Source organism: Martes martes (genome assembly GCF_963455335.1).
Source record: "Martes martes genome assembly, chromosome: 1".
NCBI lineage: Eukaryota > Metazoa > Chordata > Mammalia > Carnivora > Mustelidae > Martes > Martes martes.
This window is the reverse complement of record NC_137888.1, coordinates 95,265,240-95,291,306: the sequence shown is the minus strand read 5'-3', so window position 1 is coordinate 95,291,306 and position 26,067 is coordinate 95,265,240. Positions and strand designations below refer to the sequence as shown.

General features: G+C 36.0%; 1 protein-coding gene and 1 pseudogene across 3 annotated transcripts in view; one reads left to right on the top strand and one right to left on the bottom strand.

The window, feature by feature from the left end:
- Positions 1-26,067, bottom strand: part of ECT2 (epithelial cell transforming 2) — a 68,795-nt gene that overhangs the window by 6,473 nt on the left and 36,255 nt on the right. For both annotated transcript variants that reach the window (XM_080818011.1, XM_080818010.1), the window contains exons 19-22: positions 20,881-20,959; positions 20,158-20,277; positions 16,862-17,000; positions 14,902-15,056 (exon numbers count right to left, since the gene is read on the bottom strand). In XM_080818011.1, the coding sequence (XP_080674137.1) occupies positions 14,902-15,056; positions 16,862-17,000; positions 20,158-20,277; positions 20,881-20,959 (493 nt within the window). The remainder of the gene's footprint in view (positions 1-14,901; positions 15,057-16,861; positions 17,001-20,157; positions 20,278-20,880; positions 20,960-26,067) is intronic.
- Positions 10,470-10,880, top strand: LOC308350557 (phosphatidylinositol N-acetylglucosaminyltransferase subunit P-like; annotated as a pseudogene). The gene has a single exon. The product of its transcript is annotated as a phosphatidylinositol N-acetylglucosaminyltransferase subunit P-like (transcript).

Here is a 26,067-nt window from a genome sequence, read left to right as displayed (position 1 = left end):
GAATATTGGTTTTTCTGAAAATGTTCTCATATGCAAAATGTAGAAAATATCTGTATATTTAACCCACAGGAATTATGAAACAAGACAATGCACAGTAGTTCTTTGAAATAAAATGTTAACCCCCCTTGCAAACAAATAGTCTTAAAAATCATACTCTACAGTTAAGTATGCTTGCTTTGGCTCTCTACCATTGACATCCACATAGACAGGCTTGATTTTGCCAAAGCTTCTTAAAACAAGCAAATTCACCATGACTACCCCAGACCCTCTCTTTGCACTTTGTCCATTTGGTAAAAGACTGTCACTTATCAAAAAAAAAAAAAAAAAAAAAAAAAAGACTGTCACTTATCTAATCCCAATGAGGGAATAGATAATATTAATAATATTACTTGCGGTAGGGGGAGTCAAGATGGCGGAGAAGTAGCAGTCTGAGACGACATCGGGTAGCAGATCAGCTAGATAGCTTATCTAACCATTGTGAACACCTACAAATCCAAGGGGAAATCGAAGAGAAGAAGAGCAACAATTCTAGAAACAGAAAATCGATCACTTTCTGAAAGGTAGGACGTGCGGAGAAGTGAATCCAAAGCGACGGGAAGATAGACCCCGGGGGGAGGGGCCAGCTCCGGGCAAGTGGCGGAGCAACGGAGCACAAAATCGGGACTTTTAAAAGTCTGCTCCACTGGGAGACATCGCTCCAGAGGCTAAACCGGGGGGAAACCCAGGCGGGGTAAGCATAACCCCAGGTCCCGCGGGGTCACAGAAGGACCAGTGGTGTCTGAGTGCTGCAGAGCTCGCAGGTATTAGAGCGGGGAAGCTGGCTACAGCGACAAAGCAGAGGAGCGAGCTCTCAGCCCGGGGTTGCCTTGCGCCGGTCGCAGGCTGGGTGGGCTTGGAGCGCAGCCAGAGGCCACGGAGACGGAAGCAACCGGGCGCTTTTCTCCAACTCCAGCAATTGACTGCTTTCCTCAAGGCGCGACCGCAGGCCAGGGAAGCGGGGCGGTTGGGCGCTTTTCTCTGAGGGCGCACTGAGGAGCGGAACCCCAAGCTCTCGGCTCCTCCGGGCTGAGAGATTGGGAGGCTGCCATCTTCATTCCCGTCCTCCGGAACTCTACGGAAAGCGCTCAGGGAACAAAAGCTCCCGAAAGCAAACCCGAGCAGATTACTTAGCCCGGCCCCTGGCAAGGGCGGTGCAATTCCGCCTGCAGCAAAGACACTTGAGAATCACTACAACAGGCCCCTCCCTCCCCCAGAAGATCAACAAGAAACCCAGCCAAAACCAACTTCACTCACCAATAACAGCGGAATTCCACAGCAGGAGAAAGCAAATCTTATCTGGACAAAATGACAAGGCAGAAAAACTCACCTCAAAAAAAAGAACAAGAGGCCATACCGAAGGCTGGAGACCTAATCAATACGGACATTGGTAACATGACAGATCTAGAGTTCAGAATGACAATTCTCAAGGTTCTAGCCGGGCTCGAAAAAGGCATAGAAGATATTAGAGAAACCCTCTCCGGAGAGATAAAAGCCCTTTCTGGGGAAATAAAAGAACTAAAATCTAACCAAGTTGAAATCAAAAAAGCTATTAATGAGGTGCAATCAAAAACGGAAGCTCTCACTGCTAGGATAAATGAGGCAGAAGAAAGAATTAGTGACATAGAAGACCAAATGACAGAGAATAAAGAAGCTGAGCAAAAGAGAGACAAACAAATACTGGACCACGAGGAGAGAATTCGAGAGATAAGCGACACCAGAAGATGACACAACATTAGAATAATTGGGATTCCAGAAGAAGAAGAAAGAGAGAGGGGAGCAGAAGGTCTATTGGAGACAATTATTGGAGAGAATTTCCCTAATATGGCAAAGGGAACAAAGATCAAAATCCAGGAGATGCTAAGAACGCCCCTCAAAATCAATAAAAATGGGTCCACACCTCGTCATCTGAGAGTAAAATTTACAAGTCTTAGTGACAAAGAGAAAATCCTGAAAGCAGCCCGGGAAAAGAAGTCTGTAACATACAAGGGTAAAATCATTAGATTGGCAGCGGACCTATCTACAGAGACCTGGCAGGACAGAAAGAACTGGCATGATATATTCAGAGCACTAAACGAGAAAAACATGCACCCAAGAATACTATATCCAGCTAGGCTATCATTGAAAATAGAAGGAGAGATAAAGAGCTTCCAGGACAAACAAAAGCTGAAAGAATTTGCAAACACCAAACCAGCTCTACAAGAAATATTGAAAGGGGTCCTCTCAGCAAAGAGAGACCCTAAAAGTAGTAGATCAGAAAGAAACAGAGACAATATACAGTAACAGTCACCTTACAGGCAATACAATGGCAATAAATTCATATCTCTCAATAGTTACCCTGAATGTTAATGGGCTAAATGCCCCAATCAAAAGACACAGGGTATCCGAATGGATAAAAAAACAAAACCCATCAATATGCTGCCTACACGAAACTCATTTTAGACCCGAAGACACCTCCAGATTTAAAGTGAGGGGGTGGAAAACAATGTACCATGCTAATGGACAGCAGAAGAAAGCTGGGGTGGCAATCCTTATATCAGATCAATTACATTTTAAGCCAAAGACTATAATAAGAGATGAGGAAGGACACTCTATCATACTCAAAGGGTCTGTCCAACAAGAAGACCTAACAATCTTAAATATCTATGCCCCTAACATGGGAGCAGCCAACTATATAAACCAATTAATAACAAAATCAAAGAAATACATCGACAGTAATACAATAATAGCAGGGGACTTTAACACTCCCCTCACTGAAATGGACAGATCATCTAAGCAAAAGATCAACAAGGAAATAAAGGCCCTAAATGACACACTGGACCAGATGGACACCACAGATATATTCAGAACATTCCATCCCAAAGCAACAGAATATACATTCTTCTCTAGTGCACATGGAACATTCTCCAGAATAGACCACATCCTGGGTCATAAATCAGGTCTCAATCGGTACCAAAAGATTGAGATCATTCCCTGCATATTTTTAGACCACAATGCTCTGAAGCTAGAACTCAATCACAAGAGGAAATTTGGAAAGAAAGCAAATACATGGAGACTAAACAGCATCCTTCTAAAAAATGAATGGGTCAACCAGGAAATTAAAGAAGAATTGAAAAAATTCATGGAAACAAATGATAATGAAAACACAACGGTTCAAAATCTGTGGGACACAACAAAGGCAGTCCTGAGAAGAAAATATATAGCGGTACAAGCCTTTCTCAAGAAACAAGAAAGGTCTCAAATACACAACCTAACCCTACACCTCAAGGAGCTGGAGAGAGAACAACAAAGAAAGCCTAAACCCAGCAGGAGAAGAGAAATCATAAAGATCAGAGCAGAAATCAATGAAATAGAAACTAAAAAAACAATAGAACAAATCAACGAAACTAGGAGCTGGTTCTTTGAAAGAATTAATAAGATTGACAAACCCCTGGCCAGACTTATCAAAAAGAAAAGAGAAAGGACACAAATAAATAAAATCATGAATGAAAGAGGAGACATCACAACCAACACCAAAGAAATACAAACAATGATAAGAACATACTACGAGCAACTCTACACCAACAAATTTCACAATCTGGAAGAAATGGATACATTTCTAGAGACATATAAACTACCACAACTGAACCAGGAAGAAACAGATAACCTGAACAGACCCATAACCAGTAAGGAGATTGAAACAGTCATCAAAAATCTCCAAACAAACAAAAGTCCAGGACCAGACGGCTTCCCAGGGGAATTCTACCAAACATTTAAAGAAGAATTAATTCCTATTCTCCTGAAACTGTTCCAAAAAATAGAAATGGAAGGAAAACTTCCAAACTCATTCTATGAGGCCAGCATCACCTTGATCCCAAAACCAGACAAGGATCCCACCAAAAAAAGAGAATTACAGACCCATATCCTTGATGAACACAGATGCAAAAATTCTCACCAAAATACTGGCCAATAGGATCCAACAGTACATTAAAAGGATTATTCACCACGACCAAGTGGGATTTATTCCAGGGCTGCAAGGTTGGTTCAACATCCGCAAATCCATCAATGTGATACAATACATTAATAAAAGAAAGAGTAAGAACCATATGATACTCTCAATAGATGCTGAAAAAGCATTTGACAAAGTGCAGCATCCCTTCCTGATTAAAACTCTTCAAAGTGTAGGGATAGAAGGCACATACCTCAATATTATCAAAGCCATCTATGAAAAACCCACCGCAAATATCATTCTCAATGGAGAAAAACTGAAAGCTTTTCCGCTAAGGTCAGGAAGACGGCAGGGATGTCCGTTATCACCACTGCTGTTCAACATAGTACTAGAAGTCCTAGCCTCAGCAATCAGACAACAAAAAGAAATTAAAGGCATCCAAATTGGCAAGGAAGTCGTCAAACTATCACTCTTTGCAGATGATATGATACTATATGTGGAAAAACCCAAAAGGCTCCACTCCAAAACTGCTAGAACTTATACAGGAATTCAGTAAAGTGTCAGGATATAAAGTCAATGCACAGAAATCAGTCGCATTTCTTTACACTAACAACAAGACAGAAGAAAAAGAAATTGAGGAGCCAGTCCCATTTACAATCGCACCCAAAACCATAAGATACCTAGGAATAAATCTAACCAAAGAGGCAAAGAATCTATACTCAGAAAACTATAAAGCACTCATGAAAGAAATTGAGGAAGACACAAAGAAATGGAAAAATATTCCATGCTCATGGATTGGAAGAACAAATATTGTGAAAATGTCTATTCTACCTAAAGCAATCTACACATTTAATGCAATCCCTATCAAAATCCCATCCATTTTTTTTTAAAGAAATAGAACAAATAATCCTAAAATTTATATGGAACCAGAAAAGACCTCGAATAGCCAAAGGAATATTGAAAAAGAAAACCAAAGTCGGTGGCATCACAATTCCAGACTTCAAGCTCTATTACAAAGCTGTCATCATCAAGACAGTATGGTACTGGCACAAAAACAGACATATAGATCAATGGAACAGAATAGAGAGCCCAGAAATAGACCCTCAACTCTATGGTCAACTAATCTTCGACAAAGCAGGAAAGAATATCCAATGGAAAAAAGACAGCCTCTTCAACAAATGGTGCTGGGAAAATTGGACAGCCACATGCAGAAAAATGAAATTGGACTATTTCCTTACACCACACACAAAAATAGACTCAAAATGATAAAGGACCTCAAATCCTTGAGGAGAATGCAGGCAGCAACCTCTTTGACCTCAGCCGCAGCAACTTCTTCCTAGGAACATCGCCAAAGGCAATAGAAGCAAGGACAAAAATGAACTGTTGGGATTTCATCAAGATCAAAAGCTTTTGCACAGCAAAGGAAACAGTTAACAGAACCAAAAGACAACTGACAGAATGGGAGAAGATATTTGCAAACGACATATCAGATAAAGGGCTAGTATCCAAAATCTATAAAGAGCTTATCAAACTCAATACCCAAAGAACAAATAATCCAGTCAAGAAATGGGCAGAGGACATGAATAGACATTTCTGCAAAGAAGACATCCAGATGGCCAACAGACACATGAAAAAATGCTCCACATCACTCGGCATCAGGGAAATACAAATCAAAACCACAATGAGATACCACCTCACACCAGTCAGAATGGCTAAAATTAACAAGTCAAGAAATGACAGATGCTGGTGAGGATGCGGAGAGAGGGGAACACTCCTACACTGCTGGTGGGAATGCACACTGTTGCAACCACTCTGGAAAACAGTGTGGAGGTTCCTCAAAAAACTGAAAATAGAGCTACCCTATGACCCAGCAATTGCACTACTGGGTATATATCCTAAAGATACAAACGTTGTGCTCCGAAGGGGCACGTGCACCCAAATGTTTATAGCAGCAATGTCCACAATAGCCAAACTGTGGAAAGAGCCTAGATGTCCATCAACAGATGAATGGATCAAGAAGATGTGGTATATATACACAATGGAATACTATGCAGCCATCAAAAGACATGAAATCTTGCCATTTGCGATGACGTGGATGGAACTAGAGGGTATCATGCTTAGCGAAATAAGTCAATCGGAGAAAGACAACTATCATATGATCTCTTTGATATGAGGAACTGGAGATGCAATGCGGGGGGGTTGGAGGGAGGTAGGAAAAGAAATAATGAAAAGATGGGATTGGGAGGGAGTCAAACCATAAAAGACTCAATCTCAAAAAACAGACTGAGGGTTGCTGGGGGGAGGGGGGATGGAAGAGGGTGGTGGGGAAATGGACATTGGGGAGGGTATGTGCTATGATGAGTGCTGTGAAATGTGTAAACCTGGCGATTCACAGACCTGTACCCCTGGAGAGAAAAATACATTATATGTTTATTAAAATAAAAAAAAATAATATTACTTGCAATCATCATTAACTTTTTAAAATGTTATTAATATTTTTCCTGAGTATAAAAAAATAAATTTCATTATAGAAAATTTGAAAGAAAAATTTAAAAATAAGATAAAATTACCCACAGTGTCCTGATCATTTGCTATTTACATTTACACACACTCCTCACATATATTTTTATATGCAAAAACGTTTTATCTTAACAAAATTGGAGTGGTTCTATTCAGTTTTATATCTTATATTTTTCAATTAGCTATATATTATGGTTTTCCGTATCATTATATACTCAAAGGAATTACTATTAATGAACAGATGATAAAAGTCTCTTCTGATTATATGAGAATTAATTTTATCATTTCATTATTTTCTAACACAAAATGCCTATACTTTCTTCTCATTAAGAAATACCACATCAGAAAAAAATAAAATACTTAGGAATAAACTTAATCAAAGAGATCAAAGATATACATTGTAAACTACAAAATGTTGTTGCTGAAAGGAATTAAAAAATACATGAATAATTGGAAAAACATCCTGTGTTCATGAATTGGAAGATTTAATATTAACATGTCAGTACTACCCAAAGCAATCTACAGATTCGATGAAATCCTTATCAAAATCCCAGTGACTTTTTGGCAAAGAAAAAAAAAATTTCATTCCAAAATTCATATGGAATCATAAGGGGCCCCAAATAGCCAAGACAATCCTGGGAAAAAAGCACAAAGTTGGCAGTCTCAAACTTCTTGGTTTAAAAACCTACTACTAAAGGGTGCTTGGGTGGCTCAGTTGGTTGAGCATCTGACTCTTGATTTCAGTTCAGGTCCTGATCTTGGGGTCATGGGATTGAGCCCCATGTCAGGCTCTTCCCTCAGCAGGGAGTCTGCTGGAGAGTCTCTGACCCTGTCCCTACCCCCCACTCTCTTCTCTCTCTCTAAAATAAATGAATCTTAAAATTAAAAAAAAAACCTACTCTAATCAAAATGGTACTGTATTGGCATTAAGATATAGAATAGAATGGAATGAAACAGAATGGAGAGCCCAGAAATAAACCCTCATATAATATGGTCAAATGATTTGACAAGGGCATTAAGATTATTCAATAGGAAAAGGACAGCCTTTTCAACAAAGGTGTTGGGAAAATTAGATATCCACAGGCAAAAGAATAAAGTTGGATCCTTACCTTATACCACACACAAAAATTAACTTAAAATAGATCAAAGATCTAAATATAAGAACTAAAACTATAAAACTCTTAGAAGATAAGAATACATAGGTCAAAAGCTTCAAGATACTAGATTTAACAGTACTATCTTGGATATAACACCATAGGCAGAGGCAACAAAAAAAAAACAAAAAAAAAGAGATTTAATAAAAATTGGTAAATGTTGTACAAAAGACTCTATCAACTAAGTAGGTGGCAATCCAACAGAACAGGAGAAAATATACATCATATAACTGACATATCTGAGAAGGGATTAATATCCAGAATATATAGAGAATGCCTAAAACTCAACATCAAAGAAAACAAAACCAGATTCAACATTCACCACCTACAACTACATTTTCTTACAGGTTTTTTAAATGGTTTCACTTTTAACTCACAAATCTACCTATAAACTTATGTGGATATGAGGTTAGGATATATATCTAATTTTCCCTACGTATTTAACCAACTATCGTAGCACCATATGTTAACAATCTTATTAAATTGTTAAAGTACTATATTTATCATGTGTAAAGTCTTAATTCAAGGACATTTATCCTTTTCATTGTGCAGTAACGTTCTTATCATTGTAATTTTTAAAATATAATGTAATATCTCATAAAAGAAGTACAGTTCTTTACTTTATTATTGCTTTTTCTTTAAAAATTATCTTTGGAGTCATTCTGTCAAAATCCAGAAATTTCCTGTAGGATTTTAAGAACTATAATGAATTGACAACCTTATGCTAGTCAGCATTCTCATTCAGGAACATCATAGATTTCTCTGCAAAGTATTATATAGTTTCCTTAAAATAGAAAACTTTCATTTATCTCTTAAAAGGCTATTCCTAGATTTATACTAAAATTTCCTAAATTTATACCAAGTTTTATTGGAAAGAGGGGTCTTCCTTTCCTATACTTTCTAGTTGGTTACTGACAGCATAGAGAAAAAACTACTGAGGGGCACCTGGATGGCACTGTTGGTTAAGCCTCAACTCTTGGTCGTGGCGCAGGTCATGATCTCAGGGTCATGAAATCGAGCCCTGTGTTGGGCTCCACGCTCAACGGGGAGTCTGCTGAGGACTCTCTCTCCCTCTGCTCCTGCCCCCCTCCAGCCAACTGCCATGCTCTCTCATAGGCTCTCTCTCTAAAATAAATAAGTCTTTAAAAAATAAAAAAGAAAAACTATTAATATGTATGTATTTATGAGAAACTATGAGAAACAAAGCAGTCAGGACTGCGATTCAAGCTCTGCCTATCCCTGACTCTTCCTTATTCCCATTCACATATACCTGTAAGGTTCTGCATTAAGATTTCCTACATCTTATAATAAAGGGATCACATTTCCTTCATTGCTGTACATATGACACCATAAACTAAGCACAACTGTAACTTTAGTTTCATGAATTTGATTTTGTTCTCATTTCATTTTCAATTTTAGTTTCATCTGATTTCATTTCAAACTGGCTTTCATTCAATCAACAAATATATATTAAAAACCTATTTGATAGAAGTTTATGTTCCTAGATACAAAAGGAAATTCAGAAAAGGGATGTTTTGACATAAATATCTCTTCCTTCATGATGTTTTGTTTTTAAAATTCAAAGTAATTCATCAATGCTCACTCTAAATTGGTCAACCCAAGACATTTTTAAAAAATTAAACACTTAAGGGGTGCCTGGGTGGTGAAGCAAGTTAAGCGTCAGACTCTCAGTTTTTGGCTCAGGTCATGATCTCAGTTGTGAGATCGAGCCCTACAATGGGCTCCACACTCAGCATGGAGTCTCCTTAAGATTGTCATTCCCTCTCTCTCTGCTCCTCCTGCTCATGCGCACGCTCTCTCTCTCTCTCAAATAAATAAATCTTGAAAAAAATTAAACACTGAAAGATCCAATAGAATTAGGTGGGACACAATTAGAAGCTATAGGAGAATTAATTTAATAAAAGTGACTAGTTACAAAACTAACATCTGTATCAAACACTAACCTACATACAAAACATCTAGAAAACAACTTAGCTAAAAGATCTCATTTATGAATAGAATTATAGATAGAAGATTACCTAAGAATACATCTAACCAGAAATCGATGTGTCTATACTTTTTTTCTGGAAAGATAGATGAAACTGTCAAAAGTTGCACTGCTGAAAAAAAGACTAGTGGGACAGGTGCATATATTTTACTGGAGTATACCTCTGTCCATTTGATTTTTTCTTATGTGCAAATATTATTTTTCCATTTAAATTAGAAAGTAAAATTCACAATTTGAATATAAAACGAAATCCCTAAGCAGTTGCTAATAAAGAAAAGAGATACTTTCCTATTGCTATCTTAACTATTATTAAGCATATAATAACAAACTTTGAACTGAAAAGAGAGCAGATGGCTTCCTGTTTTCTCTCAACAAACAAATAAACTACTTCTAATTTGGTTAGGGCAGATAGATAGGAGGTCTTTTACATTTCTAAAAACTCTGGGTTCAGAATGCCTGAAAGAGTAAGCACCTAGGTACTTCTAGTGGCTGAGAAGACATATAGCTGTTTGCTAAGATATAAAGATGGAAACACTTCCTTTAGTTCTCTCTACACAGAGAAAGGTAAATAGGGCAAATCACAGACAAAAATGTAAAGTAGGAGAAACTCTTCTTCATTATTCCAAGGTTTTTTTCTACTAGTCTTCTTTTCTTAGTAACAGTTCCCATTCTCTCTATTCCAAATATTGAAAAACCTTTCTCTGGGCGTACTGTCGTGAGCTGGTCTTTCCCCAAGTTCTTCCTCTCTTGTCCCCACTCAGGCTTCTCAGACAGGCACTTTTGCAGAGGAATGGATACTGAGACAGTCTAAAGCCGCAGGGAAATGGTAGGAAATTCACCATAATCATTGCCAGAAAGAGTGATTTATGGCTTTGTTCTTTTCTTAAGCTCTCAACTTGGCTTCATACTATATCTTGTGTGAGCTTTTTATTCCTGAATCTTGGCTAAACTCCTTAGGCTTAACCTATTGGCCTCAAAAATACTAGGCAATTGCACTGCTCATCTACCTCCTCATTACCATAGTAATCGGTTATGTACTCTTATAAACCTGATGAGTACCTCTCCACTCAACTCCATTTATACAATCCCAGGAAACTATGCTAAAAATCAACAGCAGAAGAAATACCAAGAAGACACCAGCCCAACCTTAAGAGATATTCCTATTAGTGAAGTAAATTAAGTGTTCTTTCTTGCAGCCAAAGAACTTTATGTTAAAAAATTGTATGAAGACTAACATCAAGCATTTAAGGTTTTGCTGAAATAATTTTGACCATAATTATTTTTACTATCTTTTATAGTACCCAACACTGAAATGTAAAAAAAGTTGAACTTGTCCTAAGATTAAGTTCCATTAATGTTATAAAATGTTCTCAAATATTAGAAATTAAGAGTAAATAAAATACAGCATAACCACATACCAGACTTTTTAAAAAGTAATTATCAGTAAAAGCAAAGTCCCTCCAAATAAAAACTTTATTCCTCTAAATTAATCGTCCAAAAAAAACTTTACTGCTCTAAATTTCCAAAATAAAAATAAAATTTATACTATAACAAACTCACTTTTAATAACATACTAATATAATTCTAAAAACATTTCATGACTTACTCAACATATCTCAAGGATTAAAGGCTAGAAAGGGAAGGAGTTCTTCAAGAAGCCCCAAATCCACATGTACCTAAGACTAGTCTTAAGACAGATCTGCAAATTTTAAGATTAGAAAGTAGTAATCGGGGGCACCTGGGTGGCTCAGTGGGTTAAGGCCTCTGCCTTCGGCTCAGGTCATGATCTCAGGGTCCTGGGATGGAGACCCGCATTAGGCTCTCTGCTCAGCAGGGAGCCTGCTTCCCCCTCTCTCTCTGCCTACTTGTGATCTCTGTCTGTCAAATAAATAAATAAAATCTTAAAAAAAAAAAAAGAAAGAAAGTAGTAATCGATTTCTCCCAATGAGAGACATATTAATTTCAGGAGAAACTAAATCTCAGCTACAGATTTACCCATGGGTATTAATTCAAGAGAAATTTTCCAGCATTTCTGACATCTTGAGCTAATGAGCCCACACACGTGAGTTATCAGACCCTTTTTTCCTTAAGCTTTCCTCTCCTACTAGTCCTCAAACACAGATGCTAAAGAAAAAGTAACTAGTATCATGATGCTCCCCCTTAGCTTGTACATCAGTGATTTCCTCAAGCTCTATAATCATATTTATAGCTCAGAACGTCTGCTTTAGCCAAGTAAAATAGTACCAATAACAAATATTTATATTAGCAACTTATTATGTGTGGCTAATAACCAGCAGAATAATTTTAAGTACAAATCATAATAACTCCATTATAAATAACATTGGCTCAGAAGCACAAACTCTTCTATGTTCCACTTTCAGTCAATTATTCATGTAGCTAGTTCTTAAACTTGTAAACAGAATCTCTAAGAATGAATATTGCTACTGAAAAGTAGCCAGTAGTGATTTGACTAAAATGTTAAAACTTGATTTTTTTATTTTTTTTTTTTATTTTTTTTTTTTTTATTTTTTTTTAAAGATTTTATTTATTTGACAGACAGAGATCACAAGTAGGCAGAGAGGCAGGCAGAGAGGGGGGTGAAGCAGGCTCCCTGCTGAGCAGAGAGCCCGATGCGGGGCTCGATCTCAGGACCCTGGGATCATGACCTGAGCCGAAGGCAGAGGCTTTAACCCACTGAGCCACCCAGGCGCCCCAAAACTTGATTTTTTTAAAGAAATCTGAAGAGTTAGTAGTAAAAGAACTGAACTGCAGCATTGGGCATTTAATTTTCAAATTATTTCCTCTAAACTATTCAAAGTAGGGGTAGTGGAAGAATAACATTGTTTAAATCCACTTGTTAATAAATTATACTTTTGATATTTGAGATTAGAAATCTGCAATGGCTTTAGAAAGCTACCATCTGGCCTTAGGCAATATATGAACCTTAAGAGTATGGACCATACAGTTAAAGGCTACATGCTGGCAAGAGACCAAAAATACAAACCTAAGTATTCTAAGAGATAAAACTCTCAACAGATTAAAACTCTAATGTTAAATTCTAAATGAACAGACAATGGGACACCATATCCATGGGAAGAAAAGCTATACAAAAGGGTTTAACCAAGAATCGGAATACCTGGATTCTAATGTAAGCTTTATGTTCTTGGCCTTAATGTCACAGGTAAAATAATGAGATTAGATAAGGTTTCATTTCAGCTTAAAATTCTTAAGTCATTTATAAATGGGCATGAAGAATGAAACAGTAGAATAAGACAGCTGTATTACTTTGACTCTTAATTAAGTAAGCTCCAATTGTTTAGGTAACCCACAATTTGTAATAGAAGGACAAAAACTACTGATTGAAAGAATAAAGAAAATTTTATCTTTTACATTGTGTGTGTGTATGTGTGTTTACTTAGAAATCTTCAACAGGCAAATGTTATCAAATGGTAAGATATCAACTCAGGGCTTTTTAAAATTTACTTTATGTAGTATTTTAAATGTGGGAAAGAACTCAACTGAAGTCAGTGAGAATATCTCAATTTACAAAATATTTCTTAGAAACAAAATTTCACAACTTGAAAGAATTTTGTGATTTAAGTATAAATCAGGACATAGTTAAACATTTGCTGCCATCTTGTGGCTAACGTATGAAATTTTTCCATTAGCTGTTTATATTTTAGTTCCAGAATTATTAGCCATCCTATGGCTAGTAATTCAGTAGACTATTTTACAGAAATTTTCCATTGATAGCACTTCAGTATTATGGTTATAAATTTGGAAAGAACTACATGAGCCATCTAGTCTGACATGATAAATGTAGGAGTAATTTCTACAATAGGCAGTCACTATACTACAAGAATCCATTTTGTATATGCATTCTTAGAGAGCTGTGAAAAAAAAAAATCCTCCTAACAATGAGCATTTTGTAAGCTTTCTAACAAAAGCTGTCTCCATCATTTTTCAAGCTAGTACTGTTGTATGCACTAGCCTTCTGTGAACCTTTTTGTGGAACAATCTTTTATTCATAACAGCATATTGTTGGCCCATAGAAATTTAAAAAACAAAAACAAAAAACAAATCATGCTGGAGGAAGTGTTCTGTAAATGACAATTAGGACAAAGTAGTCAATCTCAGGATTTTACTCTGGTTTTCTCTGTCAAAAACTGAAATCTCGGGTGCCTGGGTGGTTCAGTCATTAGCATCTGCCTTCAGCTCCAGTCATGATCCTAGGGTCCTTGGATCGAGTCCCGCATCGGGCTCCCTGATCAGAGGAGAGCCTCCTCTCTGCCAACTTGTGCTCTCATCCTCTCTCTCAAAAATAAATAAGTAAATAAAATATGTTTAAAAAAAAATTAAATCTCCTTATTAAAGAAAAAAAAAGAGTCTGTTAATTGTTCTCAACATTTAAGTAGGAGGTTTTAGTCAAATATTATCTACTCTATAAACCACTAAAATTATACCTCAATAGTCTTCAAGGTCAGACTTAACTATGATAAAATAATATTCCAACAGGAATGTCCAAGGCAAATTTCCATTATAGTGCTACTGTACTGAAAAGGGTTGTTTATCAATACATTCTCCTCTACCTGTGTCATTTGTACAAGGACGAAAGGGTCTATAACTGTCTATCACATGTCTCTCCCATATATAATGAAGAAATCAAATTATCTGTTAAGGGATCTAGATTTCATCCAAGATCTCCTACAGGCTCTCTGATTTCTGTGAGTCATTTAACTTTAGTAATTTGATTTTCTCATGTATCTGCATGTTAAACTGTGTAAGATAATTATATATTCATAATGGTATTTGATTTTCAGAGGTTGGGCTGAGAAAACCGGATTGGCAACTTGCCGAACAGAAAAAACAACTTGCTACAACTCATCTGTTGCTTTCAACAAGATAAAAGACTAGAATAAGATGCCCTCTATTTTACAAACAGCCAGGTCAAAGAGCACCAATAAAAATCTCAGGGTACATTAGAACAAGTCCCAAAAGCCTCACTCAGTCAGAAAGGCACAGGAGCTATTAGGCTTTGAGGACCTATCTGTAAGTTAGGGACTCAAAATGTCCGTGTGTCTATATTTTTAAAAATATTTTCCAAAACAACTTTTTAAACCAGTTTTCCTCAATTCACGTAAAACTAAAACTCTCCAACATTCATAATCACCAAGTCATCAGACAGGTACAGGGTTAGTCTGAATGCACTGCAATGAAGTTAAAACTTTCATTTTAAGAGTTGTTTAAGAACTTACAGCGTCTGCTTTACAAATGGTATTGGCTACATGTCGACATAGCATCTTTAACCAGTTTTCTTTTGGAAGTTCCTCTGATGTCATCTGGAAACTGAGCAGCACATTTGCCCGCTCTGTTGGTGGCCTCACAAGCAAGGCAAAAGCATTATGGCAATCTAGGGTTCCAGAATAAGTATAAACATTAAGTGTTACTCCTTAGAAATGATAGATTTATTCAAGTTTAGTTTCCTCAGAGCAACAAAATTCCAATAAAATTATCTCTTCTCCACCCTTTTCATCCCTCTTTTTTTTTTTTTTTTTCCAGGGAGATCCTTCTATCCCTCTATTTTTAACTGGACAAAGAACATCCATATTACATTGAAACACTGGTAAGAATTATAATAGTAAGTACCATGTAAGAAACCAACAATGAAATTTACTGACATTAAGTAGTATTTTCTATGAAATTTAATATTTTCTATGAGATAGTTTTTTTAATTAGATTATGTCATTTCTTAGAATTCCTGAATTTGTTTTAAATTAAAATGGTATTATAAGATTAATTTGGTGACTTAAATCAAGTTCAAAGAAATAAAATATCCAAATATCAAAACTGTTACAAATGTTTCTGAACCAAAATGCTAAAACAGAACCTATTTAAAACAATAATTATAATCTATAAGTCAAATCCAAAAATATGGAGGTGATTTAAATAAATGCACTATTATAACCCTTAATAAATCCAGAATCTGACAACCAAATCAAGATAACAATATAAGTTGCTGTTCAAGTTTTCTTTGTTTCTCATAAACTTCAAAGTCTTCAATTATTAGTGGGCGGGATCAGTAATGGAACCAGCTTACACTATAAAAACATTATGTCTAACATCTAAAATATGGTCATACACACACATCACTAGATGCCAACTAACCAGATGATACTGGTTTTGGTAGGTATAAACTTTTGGTAATTTTAGGCCTTCAGAGAATCTCCCTAACACTATCAAGCTTGAGTAGAAACTCTCCTTAATACAACTTTGACCCATGTTAATTCTACCATAGTTACTTTGGGTGCATTTATTCAAGTATTTCTTTCCTGGCCATATCCTAAACATATTTCTAGCAATGCAGCCATTGCTGACAGGGAAGGAATAAGATGCAGAGCACAGGCAATAGACTGGTGATTTCTTTTGGATTCTGAAGGAATAAAAGTAAGTTTTATTGTGGTAAGAGGCTAGATTAGGACATTATCTTTTTTTTTTTTAAACTTTCACATCATTTTTTTTAAAGATTTTATTTATTTGACAGACAGAACTCACAAGTAGGCAGAGAGACAGGCAGAGAGAGGGGAAAGCAGGCTCCCCGCTGAGCAGAGAGCCAGATGTGCGGCTCCATCCCATCACCCTGGGATCACTACCTGAGCCGAAGGCAGAGGCCCAACCCTCTGAGCCACCCAGGTGCCCCTAGGGCACTATCTTGACATATAACCATTTAAAAGCTACTTTATCCCTTAAGGGATGAAAGATATCCCACAGGTTGAGAGAGCATTTTCATTTAAGAAAAGTAAGATATCAAATAGGTTCCTAGAGAAGAGTTGGGATAGATGTGTAAGAAAAATTACCAAAACTAACCAACTGTATTTAAAGATAATTTACCAGTTTAGGAGTGCCTGGGTGGCTCAGTTGGTTAAGCATCCAACACTTGATTTCAGCTCAGGTCATGATCTCAGAGTTGTGAGATCAAATCCATGTCAGGCTCCATGCTCAGTGGCGAGTCTCCTTGAGATTGTCTCCCTCCCCTTCTCTCAGCCCCTCCCCCAGCTCACATGCTTGTCCTCTCCCTCTCTCAAATAAATAAATCTTAAAAAAATAAATAAATAAAAGGAGAGTTTACCAGTTTAAAACAAAAACAAAAGGGACTGAATCAAACCTACAATGAATAAAATTATTTTCATTTGCCAACAGTTTATCCAGTGAGCATACCTTCTGTTTCTCTTATGTCCAGTACCTTCTTAATTTGAGAAAGAGGCATTAGATGAATATGTTTAAGAGAAGCTGGGGGTCGGGTATGGCCAGGAGGACTCCTAAAAGTGCCAATAACTTTGTGTCGTTTTCTTGCTATCTGATCACAGAAAAAAATAATATGAATGAAAACAAAGACCAAATACATAAAAATGATAATAATCACATAAAGTTACATGAGATCCATTTGACTATTAGTCATTCCAGAATTACTCTGTGATAAAAAGCAGAGTTACCATGTGACAAATTCATACAGGCATGTAATTGTGTAACAGAAATGCTCATGTATATACAAGAAGAATGTTAAAGTCAGGAAAACAGACCAAAGAAGAAGATCTATGCGAAAGGTCCCAGAGGTGTGAAAGCACTTAGAAGCACTTTGAGAGGGAACAGCATTGAAGGACAGAGGAATCTTCAACAAAAAGCCTTGAGTTCAGAAAGGGGAATAGTTGCTCTGGATCTTGGTCTCAGGTTCAAAAGATAATCAATTTTAGTTTAAGAGCAGAATTCACAATGATCTCAGATCCTGTACAAGGCATTGAAGACAAGAGTAAAAAACACAGAAATGGTTCTGGGTCTCATGATATTTACATACCATTGAGAAAGAGGCACAGTAAAGAACTAACTAAACAATACATTATGCAAATGATACAAATTATAAACTCAAGGTGCAGTGTTAAGATTAACTTTACCTAAACGAGGAATTCCTGCAAGAGAAAGAGATAGGTAAAGTAACTCAGGGGAAGACAGGAGTAAAATCAGAAAGGACCCTGTGATTCATAATGTACTGAATTCTGTGAATTTTCTAAGGTCTTTCAATTTATTTTTTTCATTTCCATGAAAGTCTAGTGTACTATTTTGCTTTTTTAGAAGAACATCTTTTTTGAGGTCATAATCAACTGAAAGACATTAACACAAAATGATTTAGGGTAAGTTAATTAATGAATTGAGATTGGTCATCAACATGAATGACAAAGTCTGGCTAAAAATGCAAAAGACAGTCAATATCATATTCACACGGAAGCAGAAATAGGATATAGATCTATGTTACATTATCAAATATTAAAATTTACATTAAAATAGGAAAAATAAGCAATAGAGACTTTCTTTAAGTAATTTCCACTATAAATCTGAATATACAGGGACGCCTGGGTGGCTCAGTTGGTTAAGCGGCTGCCTTCGGCTCAGGTCATGATCCCAGCGTCCTGGGATCGAGTCCCACATCGGGGTCCTTGCTCCGCGGGGAGCCTGCTTCTCCCTCTGCCACTCTGTCTGCCTGTGCTCACTCTCTCTCTCTCTCTCTGACAAGTAAATAAATAAAATCTTTTAAAAAAAAATCTGAATATACATTTAAATCAATTTGGCTAAGCAAATAATTTTAAAGTTCATTTTTTAAAAAAGGAAAAACAATAATAAGTACCAATAGTGATGACACAAATGCTAGCACATCAACGTAAAAATTCAAAACACAGATAAAATATAAAAAGGAATACATGTCTGTAAATCCTCTATCAGCTTAGCTTCAGTAAAACATCAACTGTCAAATTTAAGAGAGGTCAATATAGATCTTTATCCATATTAAGTGTTTCTAATTTTAATCATATTCTTCACTGCAAATTTGCTAAGGGTTTTGTTTTGTTTTTTTAAACAAGCTAAGGAATAAAAGTTTAGAATTATAAATCTTAAAGTCTAAATTGAATGTTGGGGATAGAGCTGTTTCGGTTAATATGATTCTAAGAGAGAGAGCTAAGATACATGGAACAAAAAGTCAGTGAACTTAAGAAGGTAAAAGAAATATGAAACTGGAATATCGCATAATGGACTCAGAAGCTACAAGGAATAATCAATGACAGGAATTAAAGTGGCAGGTAAGTCGATGAGACAGTTATAGAAAACTTCATGGAATTTGAAGACATATGACCAAAAATTTAAAGTGAACCACAACTCTGTCAAGATTAAGAGGATAAAACCCAGAATAGATTAGCAAAGAAGTACAGATAATGGAGCCAGTTGACCTGGGCACTTCAATGGGAAAAACCTAAAACAGGCTTTTAAGAGAAGTAAATAAATAGAAGTACTGAGCAACTATGTACAGTAAAACCCCACTGGAAATTGACTTCACCCAGCCCCTCTTCTCCAAAAGCAGGCTGAAGTTCTCCTCATGGGGGTGACAAGTAGTTCAAAATTATCTGCCTCATGATTTTTTATGACTTTTTCAGTTCAGGGTATGGTCAATTATGTGTAGTATTTTCACTGTGTTTTGTGACATTACTGACCAATAAAAATATTGTTTTTATTAACCTCACTACAACAAAACTCTGCATTTAACACAAATCAAGTTTTGGTGAGATTTTATCATACCTGTAACTGTGCATGGTTGGTTCTTTAAAATTCCCTTGTATTTTATACTTTAAATAATAATATACATAAGAGAGCAGCACTTCTAGAGAAGTAGAAAAGCATAAAAGGAAGAGGTACAGACTTTAAAGAGAAAGGAAACCCACCAGATCACTTCAATAAAAGCAACAGCAAGTTACCCAATAACAGAAATGTCAAAAGTCTTCTGGTTAGTATTTGTTTTCAAAATACACAGGTGTTTGTTTGTTTTCTGAGATAAAGGAAAATACACATCTTTATATCTTCCATTAGACTGTTTAGTTGTTTAAAAATACACTATTAAGAAAAGAGTTGGAAAAGCACACAAAGATGATTCAATTTGCCCACAGAATTAATATGTGGGAAATACTTTAATAGAGGAGAATTTTAAAATTATAATCATCGCACCCCATCTCATACACCTACCACTCACTCTAAAATGGGCTGTTTTAAGCAAAAATCAGGGATCACAATTCATAGTAGAGAGTAATCACATTATCCCACTCATCAACAAAATACAGGCTCCCTCTTTGCTTGAAAAACTACTTAAATTTCAAATTATTTTGTGGATCTTGAACAAACATATATAGAAACAGGAAGTTCCTAAAATTCTTGACCTAAGCATTTATTAGCATGAAAATAAACTAAATTTTTCATTTTGACTTGTATTTTAAGTCATGAAAATTTATCATACTTCCTAGTATTGGCCTTCTCTAAAAGCAGTCTATTAATGGTATTAAACCAACAAGCGGTCTCAAAAAACTGATTACATTAACTTTACTTTAACTTGTATATTATACTTGAATCAAAGCTTGGCTTTAAATATTCAGGCAAGTCACATAAATCAGCAGTTTATTATACTACATTAAGTACAAATTTACCTCCAGGCAGTCATTGAAGAGAAAGAGAGTTACTTGCTCTCCTCTGTCACAGGGATGTTCACCTAGAGAAATTGTTTCAACTCGCTGGACTAAGCTTCGGTGAGAAGACAAAAGATTAGCCTGTATAGATTGAAAATATTAGTAAAGGAGATCACTTGATAGTAATCTTTTTAAAGTTACCATTTAAAAGAAAACGGTGCCGTGCACCTGAGTGCCTTAATTGATTAAGCATCTGGGTCTTGATTTTGGCTCAGCTCATTATCTCAGGGATCGAGCCCCACACTGGGCTCTGTGCTCAGTGAGGACTCTGCTGCAGATAACTTTCTCTCCCTCTCCCTCTGCCCCTTCCCACCCTCCAGAATAAATAAATTTTAAAAAGAAAAAAAGGAAAAATGAAAAGAAAAAGAAAAAGAAGATGGTGCCAAAATTCTGTTCATATTAAAAATACAGAATCTTGGGGCGCCTGGGTGGCTCAGTGGGTTAAAGCCTCTGCCTTCGGCTCCAGTCATGATCTCAGGGTCCTGGGATCGAGCCCCGCATAGGGCTCTCCACTCAGCGGGGGGCCTGCTTCCTCCTCCTCTCTCTGCCTGCCTCTCTGCCTATTTGTGATCTCTGTCTGTCAAATAAATAAATAGATCTTTAAAAAAACTAAACAAACAAAAAAAAATACAGAAATCTAAATAATAAAAAATAAATTGACACTCATCAAAAATGAATACTTACTGGGCATCCATCTACTTCATAAACAACATCAAAAATTTGCTTTTGGGCTTCTGTTTTTCTCTTATCCTCGTTAATATGGCTGAAAAATTAATAAGGTTACTTTCAAAACTTCAACTTTTAAAACTTAATAAAATAGGAAAACTGCATACAAAGACATCTCATGTCACAAAAAAAGATCTTCCATATGAGTCTATCTTAATTTTGACAACTGAATCAGTTAAGATATTTCCTAACAGTAGCTAACTATATTTTAAAAATTCCATAGAATCCTTCAGAAAATTGTTTTACTATCTTCTTTTATATTATTTTTTTTATTATGCCCACAATATACTTCCTAAAATACAATAAACCCATACAAACTTCAGGTTAATAGAAGTTCTAAATCTAAGTTCAGTTAAGTTATGTAGGTTATTCCTAAGTCATATGCTAATTATTTTATTGAAACAAAAACTAAGACTACTACTTCCATATAAGATGAATTAAGAAATAAAGGATACAACTTCTTCCCGAAAAAACTAAAAAACCATCAAGATATAAAGAAACAGGGTTGGGTTGCCCAGTTAAGCATCCACCTCTTGATTTTGGCTTAGGTCATGATCTCAGGGTCCAGAGATCAAGCCCGGCTCCACTCCATGCTGTGTGTGGAGTCTGCTTAGGATTCTCTGTCTCTCTTTCCCTGTGCCTCAGTCATACCCCTAGCCCCCCACCCTCACCACACACAGGGTGCTCTCTCTCTCGAAAAAGAAAGAGAGGAACAGGAAGGAAAGGGAAGAGGGGTTGTCAAGACACCAGGAAGTCAATTCTGTGAGACAGGAGACAAATAAGGTAAGTCCAATTTAATGCTGTCTATAAAAGACACACTTTAGATTCAAAGATATAAATAGGCTGAAAGCTAAATGATAGATATACTCTACCCAACAACAACAAAAAATACATTCTTCTCAAGTGTATATGGACCATTTTCCAAGTTAGGCCATAAAATAGGCCTCAAAAATTCTGAAAGGATTGAAATAACACAAAGCATCTCCTCCTACAACAACAGAGTAAAATTATAAATAATGAAAGGAAATTTGGAAATTCACAAGTATGCGGGAATTAAACAGCACACTCCTAAATAACCAATGGGTCAAGAAGAAATCATAAGGAAATTAGAAAATCCTCAGGGAAAAGACAAAAACACAACATACAAGGCATACAGTATGCAACTAAAGCAGTACCTATACATTCATAGCTATAAATGCACATATAATAAAAAAACAATTTCAAATCAATAACCTAAACATGTTAGGTTATATTGATTTAAGACTCCGCTCTGAGCAATGGGGAGAAAAACAAAGTAAATCTAGAGCAAGCAGAAAGAAAGAAATCATAGAATAGAAACTACTGAAATAGAGAATACAAAAAATAACCAAAAAATGAACAAAATTATTCACTTCTTTAAAAGATTGACAATATTGACAATCCTTTAGCTAGGCTGGCCAAGAAAAAAGAAAAAAAGAAGACACAAATTACTAAAATCAGGATAAAAGATGGGACAGCACTACCAACCTTACAGAAATAAAAGGGATTATGAGAAAACTATGGACAACTACACGCCAACAAATTAGATATCTTAGCTGTAATAGACAAATTCCTACAAAGACACAAACTACAGAAACTTGCTCAAGAAGAAATTAAAAGTCTGAATAGATCCATAACAATAATTTCAATTAGTGATTTTTAAAGCCTAAATGGCTTCACTGATAATTTCTACCAAACAAAAGAATTAGTACCAATTCTTCCCAAGTTCTTCCAAAAGCCAGAAGAAGGTAACTTTTCAAAGTAATCTCTAAAACCAGTATAAGCCTGATACCAAAGCCAAAAGACATAACTAGAAAATTAGAGACCAACATCCCATATGAATATAGACACCAAAACCCTCAACGAAATACTAGCAAACCAAATCCAGCAACATAAAAAAATATACTATCCCAGGAAATACAAGCTTGAGTAAACAAGCAAAAATCAATAAATGTAATACACCACACCAAGAGAATAAAAGGCAAATACTACATGATCACTTAAATGGACAGAAAAAGCATTTGACAAAATCCAATGTCCTTTCAGGATAAAAACACTCAACAAACAAGAAATAAATAAGGACTTCCTCAATCTAATAAAGGGAATCTATAAAAGTCCCAAAGCTACCATTATACTCCGTAGTGAAAAACTGAATGCTTTCCCCCTAAAATCAGTAACAGGGCAAGAACAGGATGTTCACTCTCACCACTTCTGTTTAACATTGTAGTGGAGCTTCTGGCCAGGGCAATCATCACATGAAAAAATGCTCAACATCATTTGTCATTAAAGGAAACACAAGGCAAAACTACAAAGAGATATCAATGGATATACACATCTATTGAAATTTCACAAATTAAAACAACTAACATCTGAGAGTTGGTAAGGACATGGAACCACTGAAATTCACCATATACTGTTGGTAGGAATGTGAAATAGTACAACTACTTTGGAAACAGTTTGGTAATTTTTTAAAAGTTATACATACACCTACTAGTTGACCTACTCATTCCTACCACTAGGTATTTATCCAAGAGAATGGAAAGCATATATTCATACAAAGACCTGTTCACAAATGTTCATAACAGCTTTATTTGTAAGAGCCAGAGATGGGGGAAACAATCAGAATGTCCACCAACACATGAATGCATACATCAGTTGTGGTACATCCATACAATGGAAAACAATAATAACCAATGCACTACTGATACGAGCAACGACTACTCTCAAAATAATCATGCTGAGTGAAAGACTGACAAAAGACAACATACTGTCTGATTCTAATTTTTTTGGGGGGGGTCTGATTCTATTTAGGTAAAATTCTAGGAAATGCAAATTATAGTGATAAAAACAACACCAGTTGTTATCCTGGCATGAGCAGGACTAGGAGAAGCAGGAAAAGGGATTACCAAAAGGCATGAATAAACTTTTGGAGATGACAGAAATTGTCCCTTATCTTGATGGTAGTTAGTGATGGTACCATGGGAGTGTATATATACCAAAATTAATCCAACTACATTTGAAACATAATATAGCTTAAAAAACAAAAACAAAAAACACATACATACTAAAGCATAGATCTATAACAAATTAATCTGTATAAGCTAAGCATGTGTGGGCATCTGGGTGGCTCAGGGGCTTAATCGTCTGCCTTCAGCTCAGGTCATGATCCCGAGGTCCTGGGATCAAGTTTGCATCAGCCTCCTTGCTCAGCGGTGAGTCTGCTTCTCCCTCTGCCCCTTCCCCCCTCCTGATTTGTGTTCTCGCTCTCAAAAATAAATAAAAATTAAAAAGACATGTAAATAAATAAAAACAATAAGTTAAACAAGTGTAACTAATGTAAGAATCTAATCTTAGGGGGCTTTTGTTTGTTTAAATGGCAAGGACTAGTTAATTGGCCTAAAAAATTATAGTTGTTTCAATCAAGCATAATAAGCATTTAAAACCTAAGCTAAATATTCAAAAGTCTCAAGAACTCAGACGTGGTGAAACTGTATTAAGTTTATAAATCAGCATCACAATTCAACACTAAAATAGCAGCTCCTATAACTCAACACTTACTGAAAACCTATTATGAGCACAGCATTCAGGATAGGGATATATTAGAAAGATTCTTAAATTCTCAGAAGGCTTAAATAATGTTGAAAAAGAAAGAAATCTTTAATCACCTGTCTTATCAGTATGGCTCATTATCTCTAAAGCAGCCAATAGATACTATTCTAAGGGAGACAACAGGTCAAATGACTATTCCCTACTTAGGTACTCTACAATCTTTGTTTATAGAACATATTATACATAAATAACAAATACTATAAGCTGCCATCAAAATAATACTGGTAAACCACTCTACACACCAAACAGGTACATTGGGCAAATAATAACCTTTCAGTACTCTCTTTTGTGAGGACAAGTTACCACTGACTGTCTACTTCATAGTTTGTTGAAAGGATCAAGGTAAATTATGTGCAGAGTATGTTAAACCATGAAGTGTTGAAAAAAACTATTCTCCTAGCCTCAAAATAACAAAGCAAAAGCATGAAGGCTGGCTGGCTGACAAATAAAATATAAACATAAGCAAAAAACAAAACACCCGTAACCCTTTCAGCAAAAACAGAAGCTATTATTCGTTAATTTGAACATTATTCTACTGGTGGACCCTCCCTCTAGAGCTAGCAAAGTCTCTAAGAGCTCCTTTTCAAGTATTTTAAGAAACTGTTTCACACAGAAGCACCTTGAGGAACCTGAGAAGTCATTTAACTAAATCTATTAAACATGTTGATGACAAAGTCCAAAGAGTTGAAGTGCCCTCACCCTCCTTGAGGCAAAACAATTAATAGCAACAGTTTTCTTTTCTGATTATAATAATCAGGAAAGATAATTTCTGTGGTTCCTGGGTGGCTCAGTTGATTAAGCATCTGCCTTTGGTTCAGGTCATGATCCTGGGATGGAGTCCCACATCAGGATCACTGCTCAGTGGGGGGCCTGCTTCTCCCTCTCCCTCTGTCCCTCCCCCTGCTGGTACTCTCTCACTCGCTCTCTTGTTCTCAAATAAATAAAATCTTAAAAAAAAATCAAAATGTAAAATATAAGAAATAAATAAAAGAAAGATCATTTCTTTTTTCTTTAAGTTTATTTGCTTATTTATTTTTAAATAATCTCTACACCCAAATTAGGGCTTGAACTCATGACCCCTAAGATGTGGTATATATATGCTTGCACACATACATGCACACACACACAATGGAATATTAGTCAGCTATCAAAAAAAATGAAATCTTGCCATTTGCAATGACATGGATGGAATTAGAGGGTATTATGCTATTACGCTAAGGGAAATAAGTCAATCAGAGAAAGATAATTATCATATGATTTCACTCATACGTGGAATTTAAGAAACAAAACAGAGCATAAGGGAAGGAAGGGATAGGAAAAATAAAACAAGATGAAATTAGAGAGGAAAAACCATAAGAGACTCTTAGTCATAGGAAACAAACTGACAGTTGCTGGAGGGGTGGGGGTGAGGGTGATGGGCATTAAGGAGGGCACGTGATGTAATGAGCACTGGGTGTTATATAAGACTGATGAATCAATTAACTCTACCTCTGAAACTAATAATACACTATATGTTAA